At 42.8% G+C, this 23,592-nt stretch overlaps 1 protein-coding gene across 1 annotated transcript; it reads right to left on the bottom strand.

Moving 5' to 3' along the window:
- Positions 1 to 1,085: 1,085 nt before the first annotated feature.
- LOC129833193 (zinc finger CCCH domain-containing protein 7B-like) lies at positions 1,086 to 16,584 on the bottom strand. Its single transcript, XM_055897592.1, has 23 exons — positions 16,390 to 16,584; positions 16,072 to 16,139; positions 15,882 to 15,918; positions 15,389 to 15,586; positions 14,772 to 14,930; positions 14,271 to 14,351; positions 13,983 to 14,036; positions 13,464 to 13,506; positions 13,122 to 13,318; positions 12,611 to 13,031; positions 12,396 to 12,457; positions 12,106 to 12,214; positions 11,246 to 11,404; positions 10,868 to 11,070; positions 10,101 to 10,201; positions 9,829 to 10,010; positions 9,420 to 9,496; positions 9,139 to 9,302; positions 8,337 to 8,442; positions 7,987 to 8,095; positions 5,467 to 5,600; positions 5,084 to 5,253; positions 1,086 to 4,883 (listed from the first exon to the last, which is right to left on the bottom strand). Exons 2-23 carry the CDS (start codon positions 16,128 to 16,130, stop codon positions 4,703 to 4,705), a joined length of 3,006 nt encoding a protein of 1,001 aa, XP_055753567.1. The 5' UTR covers positions 16,131 to 16,139; positions 16,390 to 16,584; the 3' UTR covers positions 1,086 to 4,702.
- Positions 16,585 to 23,592: the final 7,008 nt, after the last annotated feature.

Here is a 23,592-nt window from a genome sequence, read left to right as displayed (position 1 = left end):
GTCAAATGGACATAGTCAAATATTCCTAAACTTAAGAAAACAAGGAGATGAATGACACATATCTACTTTATTAACAAATGTAACAAAATATGTAGTGACACTGACTAGTCTCACAAGAAACCTATCACTTCATAATATGCAAAGTGATATTTGCTGGCAGCAAGTGTGTTAAAGTATCAAATCATCCAATGCAGTTTGTCAAGACATGAAAATGTAATGTTTGTTTTGTGAAATAGTACATTGACAAGGTTGATAACAAACCCAGGCATCCAGTAACTAAAGTGTAAGCAATTGAAGATGTTGCACATGCTGCAAAGTTTATATTTCAATGACATTGCATCAGTCCATTTAGTTAGCAACACAAGGAAGTTGCAGGACGCTATTGAAATTTGACTGTTAAAACATTATTGTATGAATGTAGCTAGTCACTGGCATGAAGTTACCCTCTATCGGGATAAATGTGTTGAAGAGAGTAGCAAGGGTATAACAAATTCACACCGATTTCTATTACCGTTGTCAATGGAAACGAGAATGGGAACTCCATCAGGGCTTTGACTTCAGGAACAAACCTTGAATTGCTTTGTCTGATATACACTTTGCAAAAACTTCTAACCATGTCACGAGGATGCAATGTGAGGGCAAGTTATTGAGTTCAGTAGCCATGCCTACTAGCATTATGAATATAGAACGTACTCTGTGAAAGACCAACGATACTAATCGTTCAATTTATCCAGTTTGTTTGCCGTATAGGCAGTCAATCATACCCATCAGCCAATTACAAGTTAGGAGCCGGTTTTTGTATTCCGACCACAAAGGTGGGTAACACCCATCTCATCACGCACTCGGGACACTAAATAGCACATCATGAAGAAGATCTGAAGGTGGAAGTCATTTACCCTCCGCTTGAACCTCAATGACTTGAACCACACTAACTAGAACACAGATTTTTACACAATATATATATATATAAAGTGTCCTTTGATAAGATAACATTACTTAGTCAGTAGTAGTGTTGTAGTTGTGTAATAAATTACAATAAGTAACAAAATAATTGTCAATAACAGTAAAGAAAAAGGATCATGATCTACCTCTCAAAAATTGTTTTATTTAACATGTCATATTTGGTCAATACCTCAAACAATTCATTTTTGTTTTCTCAGGTACCATGATGTTGGAAATTAAATGCACAAACACTGCAGTCTCTAACCATCTGTTCAATCAGTATGGCAGCTACAATAAAATAGAGTGGTCACGAGAGCAGTGTAATAGTATTTGACAAGGGTGCACTTTTATAAAGGGGTCATTGATGGCTTTGAGAGGGGGCACTTTAGTTTCAATAACTGTTTCCAGCCAGCAAGGATTAAACTGCCTGAAAAAAAGTCCTTGACAAACATAGGCAGATATATTGTGGTGCAGTCAGTTCAATGACATAGATGGATGTGATGAAGGTCAATGTGATTCACTCGATTAGAATGATTTAATCCAGGACAAAACCGATGGCAGTTTCCCAAACTTGGTCCTCGGGACCCTAAGAGGTGTACATTTTGGGTTTTGCCCTAGCACTACACAGCTGATTCAAATAATCAACTAATCATTCTCCTTTGATCATTTTAATCAGCTGTGTAGTGTCAGGGCAAAAACCAAAATGTTCAGAGTTTGAAAAAAACTGACCTATGGCAAATCAACAGGATCCAGCTCACTGACTTTGTTTGTATAGTAGGAAACATACCACTTCCCACTCTATAGATTATTTTAGAATGTTGTAAATCAAAATCGTTATAGCCATAATAATTGTCATTGTTACTAAATACTATTATTTCAAACTTAAAACTTCCATTTGGTTAATTCCGAGAGTATCCATTACCTCTCTAAACTGGCTAAAGCTGGTATTAAAACACACTTCCCATGTGCAAAGCTTATGAACTAACACTTACATAATTACCAGTGATGTATACAGAACTCCTCAATATTTCAAGAGAACCCCCCCAAAAAGTGAGCATGATAACGCCTCCCTTTACCCCTCACCCAGCCTGGTCTCATAGACTAGACGTAACATAGTAAATGTATATCTGGGACACTCAAATTAGTATGTGGTGTGGTATGGTATTTGGTATGGTTACATAAGACAGATGGTTACTTAAGACAAAAACTAAAGTAAGGTGGATGGGTTGGCGTATAACATGAATGTCTAGCATCCCAAAGGTTGCAAGTTCAAATCTCATCATGGACAACTTCAGCAACTTCTGAACTACTTACTACGTTTTAATCTACTTAGCCTACCTCCTAAACTCTAACCCCGAGCCTAGCTAACATTAGACACCTAGCTAGAATTTGTAACATACCATACGTTTTGCTAATTCGTAACATATTGTACGGGTGATGGAAATCCACAAATGAACACGTACCATACGAAACGTAACATATCATACTAAATGGCGTGTCTCGGATTTACTTACAGAATAAGACAAAATGCTCTGAGACTAGGTATGCTTCACTGCCTCTTTCAGCTTCTAGGGCTACATGCTCTCATCTGCACAACTCTGAATGATGTATTCTCCCTCTCCTTATTTAGAATGACAGTCTTAGTTTAGGCCACCGCCCTTGCAAAACAGGAATGACACACCCAGAAGCATACTCTGACCAAATCATACTTTGTATTGTTGGGTTAACAAAGAACTAAGGTATACAAATCAATATGATTATTTTACTAGGTTTAACTACCATATTATTACTTATTGTTTGCCAACATTGATATAATGTATTAATGTGCAGGACTACTTATGTGGAGATACATTTATTCACATCTTCAAATTTACTGGGCACATAATCTTTTCTTCAGTATACCATGAGTGAGTCTATTCGCTAGATAGTAACTACTACTACAAGCACATTTGAGGAACTTCCAATCTCTCTTGTATTGGATATTAAATTATGGGTCAACTATATACCCACAGGTAAGGCCTTAGTTAGCATCCTCAATCTATTTAGCCAGTAGTAGTGGTAGGCGTGGTAGTCCAACCGCTAATTGTAGATGCCCTCCTCTTGGCCGCAGTGACAAATTTTGTATTTTTGTTTGTCATGGGGCGGAGAGAAAATATTACTGTTTTAAAGATAGTTTCCTGCAATTCCACACATTTTATCTTCTGGGTGAGAGAAAATTCAGTTTAATTTAAAGAAAATTGAAGGAGTGTGGCAGTCCCATTCCTTTTGTAATTTTTGCTTTATTGAAGAGATAGTACAATGTGAAAGACAGGAGAGATTGAGTCACCCTAAGGGCAGTGGGCCGGTTTCAAACACACAAGAACTCCGGCATATACGTGTGCCGCTGGACCACACAGAAAATGTGCATTTTTAAAGCAAATTTTCAGAAATTCTACACATTTTGCCATGGCTTACAACATGTTAGGCTATTGGAGTGACTTCAAATCAAATTCCATAAAATGTTTTGAATTTTAGATTTTCCCTGACTATCTAGTTTTTATTTTGGTGGTTGTTCTTAAAATGATCTTATTTAAAATATATAGCTCCATTATATATTTTCTACATACTTTATATCTGGTTTAGTTGTTTATGTTTACACTGAAAATGTTTAACCAGCCCGAAAATGTTTATCATATTTTTTTGAGCAGTGGCAACAATTTAGCAGCGGTGGCTCACCGCTGCTAAATGAATATAGGAGAAACACTGTCCGGTGAGTGCAATTAGCTCCAATGAGTGTAATTTGCTCAATATTAGGAGTTGAGAAATAAAGTTGACATCAGTAGAAATAAGATATTACCCTCTTTTATATTGTATGTCTAATTTAAAATTAATTTAATCTTGTTGCTAGCAATATTGATAAAAACATTGAAATAACCCCTGTATTAGTGTGATCATATTCTGTAACGTTTTGTCTGTCTACAATGGCAGCAGCAAATTCTTTAAAGATGCAATATGCAGAAATCACTCACCATTTCCCAGTTGCTAAACTTCTAATACTTTGCCTAATTTCAGTTAGTGACAAAACAAGCAATGTAGAGAATCATTGTACCATCTAAATTGTTGTGAAATATCTTTCCAATAACCAAAAATATAGTATTTTCAGCTGTTTGAAGCTGGTGTACAAAAACAAAAGAATCAAAAACTTAAGAACATTAGGCATAGAAATAGGGCACATAGAACAGATCTTTCAATGAGAATGACCACTCTATAACTAACATTTCTAGGTGAATTTGCTCAGGTCACCCAAACAGTTACACATTGCAGCTTTAAATTGGCATAAGACACATTAACAAAGTGAAAGTGAATAACGATTGCCTTCCAGCAAAATCGGTTTTCATTTGATGGAAGAACAGTTGCAAAAGTTTGAGGGTTGTATAAAGAGTTCCATCAGAATGGAAGCATAAATTAATTCTTAATATCCCCCAAAAAGACATATATAGATTAAACAGACTATTAATGGAGATATTTGGTCAGTACTGTTTTGTTAAATGGCAGTGCTAAATTACTTTTCCCCCCACTCAAATTCGGAGACGAGATCTCATTTGTTAAGCCCTTTTGAAAATATTGGACAAATAAGGCACTTGCAGTCCTAACCAGCTCAAACAGGTATAAACTGTATCATCTGTTAACTAATAAAGAAAATACCCCCCAGGGTTTTCAACAAAACAGACGACTGCTGTCTATTTACAGGTGAAAGTGTCTCACATAGGGGACAGGGGCTTCAGTCCTGCAGGAGAAAGTTGTACTTCCCAAAGTCAAACTCGTCTGGCATGATGAGCATGTCTTCACGGGCCTTGGCCAGCTTCCGCCGCAGGAATTCCCGCCTCTCCTGCCATTCCACCAGTTCCTCAACACTGTGGGCGTAGTCACAGCTCACCCCCTCGGGACAGCCACTCTCCAGCCTGTCAATCACATTGATCTATATTATACATACGTCAATCACTGTGCACCGATAAAATTTGACAGGAACAAATAGGATAAGGGTGTGGAAAGTGAACCCTGCCATTTCCCAGGTGTTTTCTGTGTGCATATACAGAGCATCTCTTGATGGGTAATGAGAAAGGAACTACAGTATTGAGACCCTCCCCTGGGCGAGTGTTACCTGGGGCAAAGGGCGAGGCGGAGTCCGGGGAAGCGGTATGTCCAGGTGAGGCTCTCGTCCTCTCCCTCGCAGCTGAATACACGGTCCTTGTGTTTCTCTGAGGAGATGTGCTGCTGCCACTGGCGCTCGCTGTTACTATGCCTCCCACACAGACGACAATGGAAGCCGCTCTAGAATACACACGCACAGTAAAACTGTTCTCATAGTACGTTACGCATTCATACACACTGACATACGCACACACTGCATGAAGATGCATGCACACTATCAAAATGCAGTCCTTCTTGATAGTGGTAGATAGCTTTTACAAATGAGAAAGGTGAATGTATTGTTTACGTTCTACATCCAACAAACAGGTTTTGTGATTAAGTGCCTTGACTCACCATTGGCTCGGCATAGTCGGTTGGCATGACAATTTGCTTCTCCTCTACGGGTTGGGTGATCAGGGTGTCATCCGGCGGACGGTTTTGATTCGTCATTGTAAGCCACATGTCGTACATCTGCTGCATATCCTTCACTTCAGGAACAGGTTCAAAGAGGAATGTAAGTAACAATACCAATGCGTATACATTGATGTATACTCTGACTCGATGAGCGTGTTAATTAGCAAGTTTATCGGAGATGTCGTACCCACTGTGACTATTAAAACCTTTCCTAACTAGAAATCGTGGACTGATGGCAGCATTCGCACAAAACTGAAAGTGGGAATCACCGCTTTTAATCATGGAAAGGAGATTGGAAACATTACCTAATACAAACAGTACAGCTATTCCCTCCGCAAGGCAATCAAACAAGCAAAGCGTCAGTATAGAGGCAAAGTAGTCGCAATTCAACGGCTCAAACACGAGACGTATGTGGCAGGGTCTAGAAAACCAGCTCCGTTGCGAACATCGACGTCGTTCTCCCAGACAAATTAAACAACTTCTTTGCTCGCTTTGAGGACAATACAGTGCCACTGACACAGCCCGCTACCAAAGCCTGTGGCTCTCCTTTTCCGTGGCCAACGGGAGTAAAACATTTTAAATGTGTTAACACTCGCAAGGCTGCCGGCCCAGACGGCATCCATCAGAGCATGCGCAGACCAGCTGGCTGGTGTGTTTACGGATATATTCAATCAATTCCCATCACAGTCTGCTGTCCCCACATGCTTCAAGATGGCCACCATTGTTCCTGTTCCCAAGAAAGCTAAAGTAACTGAACTAAATGACTATCACCCCGTTGCACTCACTTCTGTCATCATTAAGTGCTTTGAGAGACTAGTCAAGGATCATATCACCTCCACCCTACCTGATACCCTAGACCCACTCCAATTTGCTTACCGCCCCAATAGGTCCACTGACGATGCAATCGCCATCACACTGCACTATCCTATCTGGACAAGAGGAATACCTATGTAAGAATGCTGTTCATTAACTACAGCTCAGCATTTAACACCATAGTACCCTCCAAACTCATCATTAAGCTCGAGACACGGGGTCGAGACCCTGTGCAACTTTGTCCTGGACTTTGACGGGCCGCCCCCAGGTGGTGAAGGTAGGACATAACATCTCCATCACACTGATCCTCAACACTGGGGCTCCACAAGGGTGCGTTCTCAGCCCTCTCCTGTACTCCCTGTTCACCCATGACTGCATGGCCATGCACGCTTCCAACTCAATCATCAAGGTTGCAAACGACACTACAGTGGTAGGCTTGATTACCAACAATGAAGAGAGCCTACAGGGAGAAGGTGAGGGCCCTCTGAGTGTGGTGTCAGGAAAATAACCTCTCACTCAACGTCAACAAAAAAGGAGATGATCGTGGACTTCAGGAAACAGCAGAGGGAGCACCCCCCTATCCACATTGACGTGACAGTAGTGGAGAAGGTGGAAAGTTTTAAGTTCCTCAGCGTACACATCACAGACAAACTGAAATGGTCCACCCACACAGACAGTGTGGTGAAGAAGGCGCAACAGCAACTCTTCAAACTCAGGAGGCTGAAGAAATTTGGCTTGTCATCTAAAACACTCAAACTTTTACAGATGCACAATCGAGAGCATCCTGTCGGGCTGTATCACCACCTGGTACGGCAACTGCTCCGCCCTCAACTGCAAGGCTCTCCAGTGTGTAGTGAGGTCTGCTCAACGCATCACCGGGGGCAAACTACCTGCCCTCCAGGACACCTACAGCACCTGATGTCACAGGAAGGCCAAAAAGATCATCAAGGACAACAACCCAAGCCACTGCCTGTTCACCCTGCTATCATCCAGAAGGCAAAAGGTCAGTACAGGTGCATCAAAGCTGGGACTGAGAGACAGAAGCTGTTTTTCAATCTCAAGGCTATCAGACTGTTAAACAGCCATCACTAACAGAGGCTGCTGCCAACATACAGTCTCAAATCTCTGGCCCTTTAATAAATGGACTTACAGGTATCACTAGTCACTTTAATAATGTTTACATATCCTACATTACTCATCCCATATGTATATACTATATTCTATACCATCTACTCCATCTCACCTATGCCGCACGGCTATCGCTAATCCATATATTTATATGTACATATTATATTCATCCCTTTACATTTGTGTGTATAAGGTAGTTGTTGTGAATTTGTTAGAATACTTGTTAGATATTACTGCACTGTCGGAACTAGAAGCACAAGCACTTCGCTGCACAAGCACTTCGCTGCACAAGCACTTCGCTGCACAAGCACTTCGCTGCACAAGCACTTCGCTGCACAAGCACTTCGCTACACTCGCATTAACATCTGCTAACCATGTGTATGTGACCAATAAAAATTTGATGTGTACTGGTGGGGATAATAGGCATCTTAACCAATCCTGCTCATAGATCAACGTAAACAAAGGCGATAATGTGGAACAAAAGGTTGAATGAATAATGAAAATATAGTGTAAACTTACAGCCATTGTTCTTCATATAAGTCCATACTTGCTTCTCCTCTTCACTGTGGGCAAAGGCACAGTTCCCAATGTAGTGGCACTTCTTCTGCTTCACCACATGGGCACATATCTGAGGGGGACACGTTATGCCGTTACACACAGACTGCGAGGATGTTTGTGGAAACAAGTCTGCACGGTGTCAATGATTAAGTATTAAATTCAACTGACCAATATATACCGTTACCCATGAGCACACTAACTTATAATGAACTATTATGTTAAACAGACACAATGATAATATGCTTGGTTGAGTCTATCAAAAATCATTTCTAGCAGGTAGTGCATGAGGAGTAGCAGGGGGCAGCACACACGTCATACTGCTGGGGGTAGGTCTTGGCAAAAGGCAACGTCCGCACCATCACCCACTTCTTTCCCTCGAAAAACTTCACCAACAGCACCCGGCGCTCCTTCGTCCAACTACAGGGAGAGAGATGTGAGAGTTATGGTGGACTTTCCAGAAATATACTATCCTAAATTACATAGGGCTTCGCTGTAAACGCTCCATACACATTGGTTTGTGTCCCCGAGATGACAATAGAGAATGTTCATTCAAAAAACCGAACATGAACATTCTCTCTTGTCATTCAAAAAACCGAACACATATCTCAGACTACACATCTAACATACATTGGCCATACATTGACCAGTGCTCCCGCACATTTGCTAACCGGGCTATCTGCATTGTGTCCCGCCACCCACCAACCCCTCTTTTACGCTACTGCTACTCTCTGTTTGTTCATCATTATTGCATAGTCACTTTAACCATATCTACATGTACATACTACCTCAATCAGCCTGACTAACCGGTGTCTGTATGTAGCCTCGCCTACTTTTATAGCCTCGCTACTGTATATAGCCTGTTTTTTTACTGTTGTTTTATTTCTTTACTTACCTATTGTTCACCTAACACCTTATTTGCACTATTGGTTAGAGCCTGTAAGTAAGCATTTCACTGTAAGGTCTACACCTGTTGTATTTAGCGCACGTGACAAATAAACTTTGATTTGATAGACAATAGTGAATAACAGTGGTCAGTCATATAGAATTGTTGCATACTACAGTGAAGCATTGGTCTCCATCTGGCTAGGGATGCTAGGTAGGGTGCAGCCTCACTTGTGCCTGGCCTTAGCTGTACAGTACTTAAGCGCTTTGTCCGGCTCGCTGACCAGCCCGTCCCTCCAGCACTGACCACAGACAAACTTCCTCTTCAGGTTCAAGCTATAGCCTCCTCCTCCCCCACCACTTGAGGATGAAGATGGTGGTGGCATGTACACCGGCTATAGTCAATGAGTCACAGGGACAAAAACAGAGGCAAAAGGTAGAGAATCAGACAAACTACACAAGAGCCGTTGCCTCACCATATTATGAGATGTAGCATAACAGGGATATTATACCTTGGCTTTGTGCGTGTTCTGCTCCTGTTTATGCCAGTGTCGCTTGGATTCCTGAACAATTTCTTCATGAGTGATGCCTAAAGAACAGGCACATACACAGAAAAGTGATGCCTAGTCGAGCCTAGGCATCACTTTTTACAGACAGTATTTACAAACAGTGTTTTACAAACAGTGTTTATCAACTGTGACAAGACTGAATGGCAGTGTCTACTGACACCTACTGGACTTTGATAAAAGTTTCCTGACTTTTAGTATAGAAACTAACATTTACAAATAAATATGTTTTATTGTAGATCAGCCTCTACATTTAAAAATGTTTTCACATTTATTAGACAGGAATAAATATGTCTCTCTGTGTCTGATACCAAGTACAATGTTCATGAGTGTGTGTGCATCAATCTGACTGTACCAGAGTCTTTCTGCAGCCTCCAGCACTTGAGCTCTATGACGGAGTGGGCAAAGGAGCAGCTGTCCTCTCGCTGGCAGCCATAGCGCTGGGCATGGCGGCACACGTCCAACTGGCACTGGGTGTACAGCGGGCGGATCTTAGTGTAGTGCACACTGCTGGACCTCACCGCATGCACCAGGCACCTGCAGGGCACAGGGGGGGAAGAGTGAGGCTGTGTGTGTGTGTGTGTGTGTGTGTGGAGGGAGGGCGGGCGGGGAGCAAACATGACTCACTTGTTTTTGTCGAATGAGTGTCGGGCGCAGGGGTTGGAGCAGGTGGACGGCACCTCCTTAATGCGATTACTGATGATCCTGGGCTTACTGTCATAGCACTCCTGAGTAGAGAGAGAGGGGTGGGGAGAGAGAATGAGGGGGAAAGTTGAGGTAAACAGAGACAAGAAGTAGGGGGAAGCATGAGTAAGGTTGAACGGCATGTTTTAGAGGTCTGCGCGGGACAGATTTTTTCTATCCCATTTTTATTGCACCTCATCTCACGTTGGTTGAGCGCCCTCCACTTCTTTCCATTATCAATATCTATTTATACACACACTGTGGTAAGCTACAGTCTAAACTGTATATAATCATATTTAAGTTAACTGCCATGTGATTCTCCACCCATGTAGGCAGCCTACTCTATTTCAATGAGACCACACATACTAGGCACACTTGAACTCTCACTCCCAACTAGGAGAGGAGAGGTAGGCTACTGAAGTTGAAGCAGAGTGTGTGAATAATGCGAAAATTGTGCTTTTAAGCATACAAAGCAGAAAGACAACCGTTTCCAAATAATCTGCGGGACAACAAAAATATTTTCATCCCAAAGTCATCCGCCTGGCTGCACGCTCCCGCCCGCAGCATGAAAAACGACGACCGCTCTGCAGCGATCTCTGTCGGGACTCGCAGCCCTCTACCATGTTTCACTGGTAAAGCTTGGACATATATATGGAGGTGTGTCTGTGTAAGGGCACACGTGTGTGTGTGTGTGTGTGCGTGTGTCCTACCTCACAGAGGTACATGAACATGCCGTTGTGGAGCTGCAGCAGGCATGTGATGCTGAGCCTGTCATTGTTGGGGCTCTGCGGGTCAAACAACAGCTCTCTGTTCAGGGTTCCCTTCCTCTCCAGGGTCCACACATCTACCTCCTCCTGGCAGTAGGCAAACGTACAGCCCTCCCTATACTTACACTTCTGAGTCTCCAGCACCTCTGCACAGAGGGAAGGAACTTAGATTACAACATATACAAACTCAGACCAACGCTAACCTTTAGGACCCTTTTTCCACAGATTAAAACGACTGTGTAATTTGACCTATGACACACACCCATTATCTTAATCTAAACAGAGCCTCCTTCCCCCACCAGTGACTGTTGTTTTCCGTACCCTTGCAGAGCACAAACGGCCCAGTAAAATTGTGCTTGGGCCGGGGTCGCACCCTGTTCCAGACAGGGTGCTCTGAAGCCCTGATCCTGCACAGAAGAATGTCCCGCTTACAACGGTGGGCCAATTCTGCCTGGTGCTGGTAGTCCAGGACCCCTGGACCTGAGAGAGACAGAGAAAGGGAGGGAGGGGAGAGTGATATACAGATAAAGGGGTAAAGAAGGTTAGAGAGACAGAGAGAAAGGGGAGTTAAGGGGGGACATAAAAATAGAGAGGTGAACCTCAGCTATGATGTCCTTGAAACTGTCAGTCTTATTAGTTAGAAGTAGGGTGCCTCCCGAGTGATGCAGCGGTCTAAGGCACTGCATCACAGTGCTAGAGGCTTCACTACAGACCTGGGTTCGGTCCCAGGCTGTGGCAGCCGGCTGCAACCGGGAGACCCATGAGGCGGCGCACAATTGGCCCAGCATCGTCTGGGTTAGGAGAGGTTTTGGCCGGCCAGGATGTCCTTGTCCCATTGCGCTCTAGCGACTCCTGTGGCGAGCCGGGCGCATGCATGCTGACTTTGTTCGCCAGCTGTAGTGTTTCCTCCGCCACATTGGTGCGGTTGGCTTCCGGGTTAAGCTAACAGTGTGTCAAAAAGCAGCGTGGCTTGGCGGGGTCGTGTTTGGGAGGACGCATGGCTCTCGACCTTCGCCTCTCTTGAGTCCGTACGGGAGTTGCAGCAATGGGACAAGACTAACTACCAATTGGGGAGAAGAATTACACAACGAAAACACTTTTAAAAATTACATTAAGAAGTGAACTGGGGGAGGGACACTAGCTGAGAGTTGAGAGGGAGTTTATCATGTCCACTACTGTACCTATCCAGCTGTAGCACGTGGCACAGGCCTGCGTGAAGTCATGGGTGGCTGCTAGGGGGTTCTTGGTCAGCTGAGACAGCTTGGAGGAGACCTGGCCATTCTTTACCACCTACATCGCCATGGTAATAGAAATTCATTTAGGTTAATATGTCAAAGCAAAACTAACATGACGTTGTAAACAATAAAGTTCTTTGTGACCTAAACGTTGCATAATAAATGTTTTAATTTAAATGCACACAATGTACGAGAGGGAGTCTAACAAATTCTGCTGACAGAAATAAATGGCTTACTGTGTGGTTGGATTTCTTGGGCGAACGTGTCGCAGAGAGAACATTGTGGGAGATTCTTGCACCTTAAGATAGCGTGAGAACAAAAAACAGAACAATCAATTATAAACACCTACATTAGGTTCATACCTTCCTTGGCGTTAAACATTAAAAGAAAAATGAACCATGTATACATTGCTATAAGCTAACAAGACATTACCACCCTCAAATCGACTCACCAGGCAGGTTGAACTCAGAGAGGGAGTCCAGCCCCCCTCCCCCCACCACCACTGGTTTGTCTGCTAATGCACCCCCAAGTGGGTAGAAACTGTCCAGGGCATCTAAGGCATCAAGTGAATAGAGTGCTGTTGTGGGAGCCGGGGCATCCCCACCACCAAGGCCTGAAAGGGTGTCCAGGTTGTTTAAAGTATCTAGAGAGTCTAGTGCATCAAGGCCATCTAAAGAGTTCAGAGCACCTAGGGCATCCCCCCCACCCATGCCTGGGAAGGTGTCCAGAGAGTTGAACTGGCTGATGGCTGAGTTGAAGAAGGCTGGGGGGAGCCGGGGCGAGGGGGCGGGCAGGCGTGAGGGAAATGGGAGCTGGATGGGGACACAAGCTGAGCTGGGGAGGATGGTGGGAAAGGCACGTTGGGGGGGAATCTGAATGAGAACGAGAGAATGAAAAGTTGCATTGACAGATTCAGGGAAGCTATATCTGAATACTACGTCGAACAGTAGACACAAACTCACACAGTCCAGCAGGCTGTCTAGATCATCTCCCATCAGTTCACTGTCACCCAGGTGCTCCGACTCAGACACAGAGATGGTCAACCCCCGAGGGCCTTGGACAGGGCTACCCAGAAGCTTGGAGTAGACCAGAGGACCAGAGGGAGAGGATTCATCACTAACTGAGATAGCGGCGGATAGAGGCTTGCAGTAGAAACCAACTGAAAGACAGGGAGAGGGAACAGGTGAGTTTTATTTTCTTAAAGTTATTCAATTGTTATTGCTACTTTTGACAAATCTTCTTCGATAGTCTTTAAATTACAATGTGATAGGTAATTCAACATTTCTGGTCAGGAGAATTACTACCTGATGAGATGTCACTTAAGGAATCCAGACCACTGCCATATATCTTGAGGTGAAAAGAGAAAGACAACAGCTTCTGTTTAAGTGACAATAAATCAACAGGTAAACCAAAGTACATTCCAAATCTCAACCAGTTTAAGTGGAAATATGTAACTTTTTGGGCAGCCCAACTAAATTCACATAGAAATGTGGTTATAGATGTATCATTCTACTTGAAAACAAGTCTAAAAGGCAATAGATCTTTTCTATGTGCTCTCTTCTATGCTTCCTATTCTTATGTTTTGGTTTTGTGTCTATTACTTTTGGTTTTGTACACCAGCTTCAAACAGCTGAAAAATATTTCTGGGGTTATGGAAAATATATTTCAGAGCAGTTTAGATGGTACAATGATTCTCTAAACTATACTAGCTTATAATTACCTTATAATTAGGCAAACTATTAGTTTCAGCAACCAGGAACTGGCGGAACGATTTCTGCATAGTGCAACCTTAAAAGTGTAATGGTGAAAGTTGTTGTACTTGCCTCTCCTGCAAAAGGAGCTGTGTTGCCATTACTTTTCTCAGATGTGGCCGACTCCTGCAAAGGAAACAAATATTAACTCCATAGAGGCAACCTAAAGAAAATGTCAAACTTAATGACTTCAATTGTTATGAATCCAAATTGAGATTTAAACCAGGGCATAAGCAGCTCATGGCAGATTTGATCAGAGAATGGCAGATAAAGAACAATTGAATCCAAGCCACTTATCATGGAAGGTAATTTGCCATGCTGTTTGAATCTAGACCTTCTGCTTTGGAAACGGATTCTCACCTTTGTGCTAACGTAGGCTTTGCGGATCTTCAGGCCCAGTTTGTTAGCTAGCTCCTGTGCCAACTCATACACATGTTTGTCCTATGAAGAGTACAAGAGAATATATATATTTTTTACAGTTAAATAAGCCTTTTATGAAATTAATTTCACAAACACTTATTCTGAGCCACATGATACTGCAAAAGTAGGGTGTTAGGTCTCCTCCCTTCGCCGCATCTTCTTCTCACATTCTTTTGAAAAACATTTAAGGTATTTCGAAGGAGAAAAGGAAATGTGGAAACAAATCCACTTGTATGAAATGAAACTCTCCTTCTCCACTAGCGCATCATCATGAGGAATCCCAAATTACATATGTCAAGTGGTAAAAATAAATGTTGCGAGCTGTGCTAGACATTTTATAGATAAAAACAATATGCTACTTAACCTTTTAAAGGTGTGCATGATTTTCTACTCCAAGAAAACAGCCTCTGATGTGAAGGGGTAATTCATAATGTTACTCACATTAGGCATAGTGAGCAGGCAGCCCGTGCTGCAGTTGTAGGCCTCTCTGAAACGGCCCAGCTCCCGCAGGCATAGAGCCTTCCTGTAGAGTGCCCTGCAACTGTCTTTGCACAGAGCCAGCGCACTGTCACAGTCCTGCACACCCTGCTCATACTCCCCCTGAGAGAGATGGAGACAAAGAGATGACGGGTAACGTGTGGGTTCTGCCACAGAGTGAAAGACTAAGGCCATACAGTGGTTAATACAGGCTAATGAGAATGGGGTAACGATAGATGATACAGGCTCTGTAACTTCAAGGGGATGTTGAGGAAGTGTCTGACTGTTGGCATGATGGCAACAGTTCAATGACGAGGATGAAACACATGTTGCACATGATGCAATAGAACAATGTGATGCAACAACACGAAATACTGAAATAGAGAGAGTGCAATGGGTATTCATTCACCATTGGTTCAATATTTGCCCACTACAGCACATTTGCTTACAACACAATTGCTATTAAATATTATATTTAAGATGACTTCATACCTTTTGTATACAGAATTGTGAACCTCATTCAATCATCAATATTGTGGATCAAAGATGCATAATCCTGGTGACACACCACTCTGACTCACCATGCTGTGGTAGGCTGCTGCCCTGTTGAAATACAGACTCTCCAGCAGAGCTGATGGGATTTCCAGAGTCTCAGCCTGGGCATAGTGGGTCACGTTAACACCCTCACTGAAGTCATTTATGGCCTGCTGCCACTCACCCTCCCTGAACATTGCATTCCCCTCATCCAGCAGGTTACACACCAACTGGGTCAGAAACCCCTGGAGGGACATTCAGGAAAGAGGAGGATAGGAATATGGCATGGGAGTGAGATAAAGACAGTACACAGGAAAAGCCATAAAGGACATGGATGTGTCTAATCAGTATTATGGCTGGTTTTGGTACTTTTTTCCCCATGGCAATAATGGACCAAATGTGAAATGGAGAACATCTCTGCAAAGGGCAAGCTGCATGACTGTGAGCACACAACATGTTCTTTGGAACAGTATAGGGGGTGTGGACATGCCCAGACTAAGGTCAAGAGAAAAGACAGTCATCACATGCATTAATCCCTACCTTATAGCCTTCAGGCTTTGGATAAGGCAAAGAAGACCTAGGACACAGAGGAAAAGATAACCTATCAATACAAGTGAACTAGTGCAGTATGGTCGTTTGTGGGTATAGGATGAATGACAAGTAAGAGAGCAAATGGCTACAATTTAGTTGAGAACTTGTCAGAATTGCAGGGGGATGTTTTATTTCTCACTGTATGAATCCCAGGGCGTTCTGTATGCCCTCCTGGCGCTTTTGACGCTCCAAGTCCATCTCTGCACACTGTAAAAAGAGAAAGGCCCATATCAACATAATTTTGACGTCTACTATCGAATTGACGTTAGCTATCCAGAATAAATAAACTAGGTTCAATAGCTCGTGCGAAGTATACAGCAACGAGAAAATAATACTTGGCCAGTTTAGCCAAATTTTTGTTTTGTTTAGCTAACGTTAGCTCGATAAATAGTTAACCATGTGTTCATGCTAGCTAGCTAACGTTAGCTGGGCACGATTCGAGGAAGTTACAACCCACCTGGTGATAACACACATAAATCGACGTTTACTACTGTGTACAGAGGAAAATCTCGGCACAGAGAATTTAGAGCTGTACAGCTACCAGCCATCCAGTGCAATTATTTGCAATGGTATTTTTTTCGTGGACAGTTTACATGCGAGTTTCACTTCCAATTCCTCAGCTGAACAGTGAACTCCCTCCCTCCCTAGCTTGTTTTTGAGTTGCTTGGCTCCCACAAGGTCCTAGTGAGATTATTTCAAGGGTAGGGTGAGGTGTGCTCTGAATAAAATGTTTCTTGTTTAGACATGTCATAAGGAAGTAATGAATTATACACGAAATTAAAAAGTTTGCATTTGTATTTTATTTGAGAAATTCATCTAGCTAGGATAGCTTTCACTTTTTTTTTGTGTTGATTCTCTCTGCAGTTCTAGTTCAAAGCCCGGCAGACGGCGATATTGAGTAGTTTCATCTCATTTTACCTCTTAAAGCGAGACATTTGTATTATTTCTAGCGCAATACCGGCAAAGATAAAATCAAATCACATTTTATTGGTCACATTCACATGGTTAGCAGATATTAATGCAAGTGTAGCGCAATGCTTGTGCTTCTAGTTCCCGACAGTGAAGTAACATCTAACAAGTAATCTAACGAATTCACAACGAATACGTTATACACACAAATGTAAAGGCATGAATAAGAATATCCACATATAAATATGTGGATGAGTGATGGACCTGCGGCATAGGCGAGATGCAGTAGATGGTACAGAATACAGTATATACATATGAGATGAGTAATGTAGGATATGTAGACATTATTAAAATGGCGTTATTAAATCCATTTATTAAAGTGGCCAGAGAATCGAGTCTGTATGTTGGCAGCAGCCACTCTATGTTAGTGATGGCTGTTTAACAGTCTGATGGCCTTGAGATAGAAGCTGTTTTTCAGTCTCTCAGTCTCAGCTTTGATGCAGCTGTACTGACCTCGCCTTCTGGATGATAGAGGGGTGAACAGGCAGTGGCTCGGGTGGTTGTTGTCCTTGATGATCTTTTTGGCCTTCCTGTGACATCACGTGCTGTAGGTGTCCTGGAGAGCAGATAGTTTGACCCCGGTGATGCGTTGTGCAGACCGCACTACCCTCTGGAGAGCCTTGCGGTTGTGGGCAGAGCAGTGGCCATACCAGGTGGTGATACAGCCCGATAGGATGCTCTCGATTGTGCATCTGTAATAGTTTGTGAGTGTTTTAGGTGACAAGCCAAATTTCTTCAGCCTCCTGAGTTTGAAGAGGTGCTGTTGCTGCTGCGCCTTCTTCACCACGCTGTCTGTGTGGGTGGACCATTTCAGTTTGTCCGTGATGTGTACGCTGAGGAACTTAAAACTTTCCGCCTTCTCCACTACTGTCCCGTCAATGTGGATGGAGGGGATGCTCCCTCTGCTGTTTCCTATAGTCCACGATCATCTCCTTTGTTTTATTGACGTTGAGTGAGAGGTTATTTTCCTGACACCACACTCTGAGGGCCCTCACCTCCTCACCTCCTCCCTGTAAGCCGTCTCGTCGTTGTTGTTAATCAAGCCTACCACTGTAGTGCCGTTTGCAAACTTGATGATTGAGTTGGAGGCGTGCATGGCCACGCAGTCATGGGTCAACAGGGAGTACAGGAGAGGGCTGAGAACGCACCCTTGTGGGGCCCCAGTGTTGAGGATCAGCGGGGTGGAGATGTTATTTCCTACCCTCACCACCTGGGGGCGGCCCGTCAGGAAGTCCAGGACCCAGTTGCACAGGGCGGGGTCGAGACCCAGGGTCTCAAGATTAATGTCGAGTTTGGAGGGTACGATGGTGTTAAATGCTGAGCTGTAGTCAATGAACAGCATTCTTACATAGGTATTCCTCTTGTCCAGATGGAATGGGGCAGTGTGCAGTGTGATGGCGACTGCGTCGTCTGTGGACCTATTGGGGTGGTAAGCAAATTGGAGTGGGCCTAGGGTATCAGGTAGGGTGGAGGTGATATGATCCTTGACTAGTCTCTCAAAGCACTTCATGATGATAGAAGTGAGTGCAACGGGGCGATAGTCATTTAGTTCAGTTATCTTAGATTTCTTGGGAACAGAAACAATGGTGGCCATCTTGAAGCATGTGGGGACAGCAGACTTGGATAGGGATTGATTGAATATGTCCATAAACACACCAGCCAGCTGGTCTGTGCATGCTCTGAGGACGTGGCTAGGGATGCCTTCTGGTCCGGCAGCCTTGCAAGGGTTCTACTAGATGTGATACCAGTGTCTATCAATGTGAAAACAGCGCATTTCTACGTTTTATAGAAGATACCTTATTTTATTTTTCAATTATTATTATTATTATTATATAACAACAAATCAATACAAAAAGTACACAGGGAACACAAGTATATATAAAGAATATACAAAGGACATTTAGGCTGGGGAGTACAATATGACATTACACAAGGACCTTAAGGGACATACACACATTAATAATTATAACATCTTTTTTGTTTGCAGAGTATTGTTGGCAGAGGATTTAATTGTCTAAAAATATAGTTACATTTATTTTTTTCAAGGTAATAAAATGTGGTGTTTTATTTGTAAATTTACATTTGTGAATATGAAATTTTGCCAAAAGAATAATGAAAATAATTACATAACATTTTTTCTACTTATTTATATTATTTCTATCATAAGAAAATAATCAAAGTTTTACGGAAGGCACATTTAAAAAAGTTCTACCCAATGACATCATCAAGGTTAAAAACATTTACATTTTCAAAAACTATAGCTAGGTTTCCATCCAATTGGCGACACATATTAATGCAAATATTTTAAAATCTACATAAAGAAAATATGCGTTTTTTCCCCACCAATGGTGTTTCCACCAAGCGGACTTTTTCGGATAAAAAGTAAAACATTTACATAAGTTTTCATGTACGGAATAAAAATCTAAATTTAAATGTGTTTCCATCGCATTCTCAACTTTACCAATAGTTTCGTCGATAAATAGCAAATGTGGCATCTCTGATCTCCACACATGCGCTCTAACCAACAGCTCACAGATACAGTGTAAGTAGGTTAGTTTACATGATACGATTTGTATGGATAAGCGCAAGAACGGCAGTCAAGCACCAATCATATGTCGCCAGAAATAAGACCCTTGATGTTTATTTATCTCAGTCAGTTAGAAAAGCTAGGGCTAGCTTTTTCAAACAGAAATTTGCATCCTGTAGTACTAATTCCAAAACGTTTTGGGACACTATAAAGTCCATGGAGAATAAGAGCACCTCCTCCCAGCTGCCCACTGCACTGAGGCTAGGAAACACTGTCACCACTGATAAATCTATGGTAATCGATAATCTCAATAAGCATTTTTCTACGGCTGGCATTGCTTTCCACCTGGCTACCCCTACCCCGGCCAACAGCTCAGCACCATCTGTAGAAACTTGCCCTAGCCCCCCCCCCCCCCCCCCCCCCAAATCCAGACAGCTGATGTTCTGAAAGAGCTGCACATTCTGGATCCCTACAAATCAGCTGGGCTAGACAATCTGGACCCTCTCTTTCTAAAATTATCAGCCAAAATTGTTGCAACCCCTATTTCTAGCCTGTTCAACCTATCTTTCGTGTCATCTGAGATCCCTAAACGATATCATAACCGCCATCGATAAAAGACAGTACTGTGCAGCCGTCTTCATCGACCTGGCCAAGGCTTTCGACTCTGTCAATCACCTCATTCTTATCGGCAGACTCAATAGCCTTGGTATCTCAAATGACTGCCCCGCCTGGTTCACCAACTACTTCTCAGACAGAGTTCAGTGTGTCAAATCGGAGAGCCTGTTGTCCGGACCTCTGACAGTCTCTATGCGGGTGCCACAGGGTTAAAATCTCGGGCCGACTCTCTTCTCTGTATACATGAATGATGTCGCTCTTGCTGCTGGTGATTTTCTGATCCACCTCTACGCAGACGACACCATTCTGTATACTTCTGGCCCTTCCATGGACACTGTGTTAACTAACCTCCAGACGAGCCTCAATGCCATACAACTCTCCTTCCGTGGCCTCCAACTGCTCTTAAATGCAGGTCAAACTAAATGCATGCTCTTCAACCGATCGCTGCCCACACCTGCCCGCCCGTCCAGCATCGCTACTCTGACTTAGAATATATGTAGACAACTACAAATACCTAGGTGTCTGGTTAGACTGTAAACTCTCCTTCCAGACTCACATTAAGCATCTCCAATCCAAAATGAAATCTAGAATCGGCTTCCTATTTCGCAACAAAGCATCCTTCACTCATGCTGCCAAACATACCCTTGTAAAACTGACCATCCTACCGATCCTTGACTTCGGCGATGTCATTTACAAAATAGCCTCCAACACTCTACTCAACAAATTGGATGCAGTCTATCACATTGCCATCCGTTTTGTCACCAATGCCCCATATACCTGTATGCTCTCGTTGACTGGCCCTCGCTACATATTCGTCGCCAGACCTACTGGCTCCAGGTCATCTATAAGTCTTTGCTAGGTAAAGCCCCGCCTTATCTCAGCTCACAGGTCACCATAACAGCACCCACCCATAGCACGTGCTCCAGCAGGTGTATTTCACTGTTCACCCTCAATGCCAATTCCTGCTTTGGCCGCCTTTCCTTCCAGTTCTCTTCTGCCAATGACTGGAACAAACTGCAAAATTCACTGAAGCTGGAGACTCATATCTCCCTCACTAACTTTAAGCACCAGCTGTCAGAGCAGCTAACATATCACTGCACCTGTACATAGCCCATCTGTAAATAGCCCATCCAACTACCTCATCCCCATACTGTAATTCATTTGATTTATTTTGCTCCTTTGCATCCCAGTATCTCTACTTCCACATTCATCTTCTGCACATTCTACCATTCCAGTGTTTAATTGCGATATTGTAATTATTTCGCCACTATGGCCTATTTGTTGCCTTACTTCCCTTATCCTACCTCATTTGCACACACTGTATATAGACTTTTTCTATTGTATTATTGACTGTATGTTTATTTATTCCATGTGTAACTATGTGTTGTTGTTTGTGACGCACTGCTTTGCTTTATCTTGGCCAGGTCGCAGTTGTAAATGAGAACTTGTTCTCAATTAGCCTTCCTGGTTAAATAAAGGTGAAATAAAATAAATACAAATAAAATTACTCACATAAAAACTGTGGATGGAAACGTGGTTTATGGCTTGAATATCACCATCTGTCAGCCTTTGGGCTACTGGAGTTCTCCCAAGCACTGATAACTCAGAGAACTGATCAAATAAATCTGTAAATATAGCTACACTAGACCTGCTGTTTTCAACTCTCAAGAGACAGCAGGAGTGGTAGACAACTACTGTGATTATTATTATTTGACCATGTTGGTCATTTATGAACATTTGAACATCTTGGCCATGTTCTGTTATAATCTCCACCCGGCACAGCCAGAAGAGGACTGGCCACCCCTCATAGCCTGGTTCCTCTCAAGGTTTCTTCCTAGGTTTTTGCCTTTTTAGGGAGTTTTTTCCTAGCCACCGTGCTTCTACACCTGCATTGCTTGCTGTTTGGGGTTTTAGGCTGGGTTTCTGTACATTACTTTGAGATATCAGCTGATGTAAGAAGGGCTATATGAATACATTTGATTTGATTTGATACACTGTTCAGTATCACCGTTTTTTTTAAAGAGTGTTTGCTTTTTGACATAAAATAAAGGTTTAGAGGAGATTAGCCAAAGAGGCTATTTTGATTGTTGAGAGCGATGGCAGCGAGTAGTGCGGACGAAATGGAGAGAAGATTGGTGAAGCAACAGCTGTGCTGGAATGCGAACAATATGGATGACCGTTCTGATGGTATGGAGGAGTAGGGCCGGAATGGTCGGTAGTGGAAAGATATAGGAAGAAGAGAGATCATGATACAGAAAGCAGTGGAGCAGTGGAGCATCTGGTAAAGAGAGCATAGACGGCCCAGGTAGGAAGCAAGAGTAACTTTGTGTTGGAGTGGAAAGTGGTGATGGTGTTTGATGAAACCACAGGCCTCATTTACACCATATCCGATTAACTGATGCCATAGAGAAAGAAGTCAAATTAGCTTGGTTCATTGGAAATAGTAGATTGTTCATATTTTGTGTTAGCCAGGCTCAGCAAGAGAAGATTCTGAAAATAGAAAAGCTTAATGAGAATAAAATTAAAAGCCATGTCCCAGGTGCTTAAGCTAGGTTGAGGGGAGGCATCACTGGGGGTCCCAATATCTATGTCCATAGATTACATTTAAAAAAATGTGAAAGGAGTGATTGACAAAAGGTTGATCAGAAGTGAAAGCTTTTCAGTGCTGCTGAGGTTTGATAAGGTTTTGTCTGGAAAAGTACAGATAGGATTCCTTAGTTTAAATGTCAGAGTTATTTATTCCATCCCCATTGCAGTGTTTTAAATGCCAAAGGATGGGACATGTAGCTGTAGAATGTAAAGGAAGGAAAATATATGCCAAGTGTGGAGGGGAACATGATTACGGTGAATGTGGGAGCAGTGTGAAAGTTATGTGTTATAATTGTGGGGCGAACACAGTGCAGCATTTGGTGGATGCCAGGTGCAGAGAGAGGCTAGAGAGGCTCAGCGATATAGAAGCAGTCATAATGTATCGTATGCAGAATCTGTAAAACAGATTGGTGGCAGAAGTTAGTAGTGATTTTTTTTGTATTGTTTTTGTATTATTTTTTCATGCTAGTACAGAATTGGGCAGATCGTGATTGATCGTACATTCCAGCACAGTAGGTGGCGGCATGCACTTAGAAGAAAAAAGAAACGCACACCTATGTAGGCGAGGTGCTGGCTAGCGGAGTAGAAAACTAGAAAATAAAGGAGAGCCGCACACTCTTGGAGCTCAGATGCAAAAATATTTAATTACCAACGTTTCGACAGACAAGCTGTCTTCATCAGGGTACAATTACAAACACTGCGGGATGACTCGTTTATATATAGTGTCAAAACACACAGGTGTCAGTAATCATGGCCAACAGTGGCCTAATATCATTGGTTAATTACTCATATTAAAACGGCATAGAATGAGCAACATACAATTAATACAAATGGATAGCATACGATCATAGACACACTAAAGACCACACAAGCCTACAAACAACCACAATGGCAAAGTCACAACAATCACAACAATCACAAGAATGGCTTCAGATCAAAGTCCACATTAAGACCGAAGGG

This window comes from Salvelinus fontinalis, chromosome 34 (assembly GCF_029448725.1).
Source record: "Salvelinus fontinalis isolate EN_2023a chromosome 34, ASM2944872v1, whole genome shotgun sequence".
Taxonomy (NCBI): Eukaryota; Metazoa; Chordata; class Actinopteri; order Salmoniformes; family Salmonidae; genus Salvelinus; species Salvelinus fontinalis.
The sequence above is the reverse complement of the archived record's forward strand: the minus strand, read 5'-3'. Positions and strand labels throughout refer to the sequence as shown.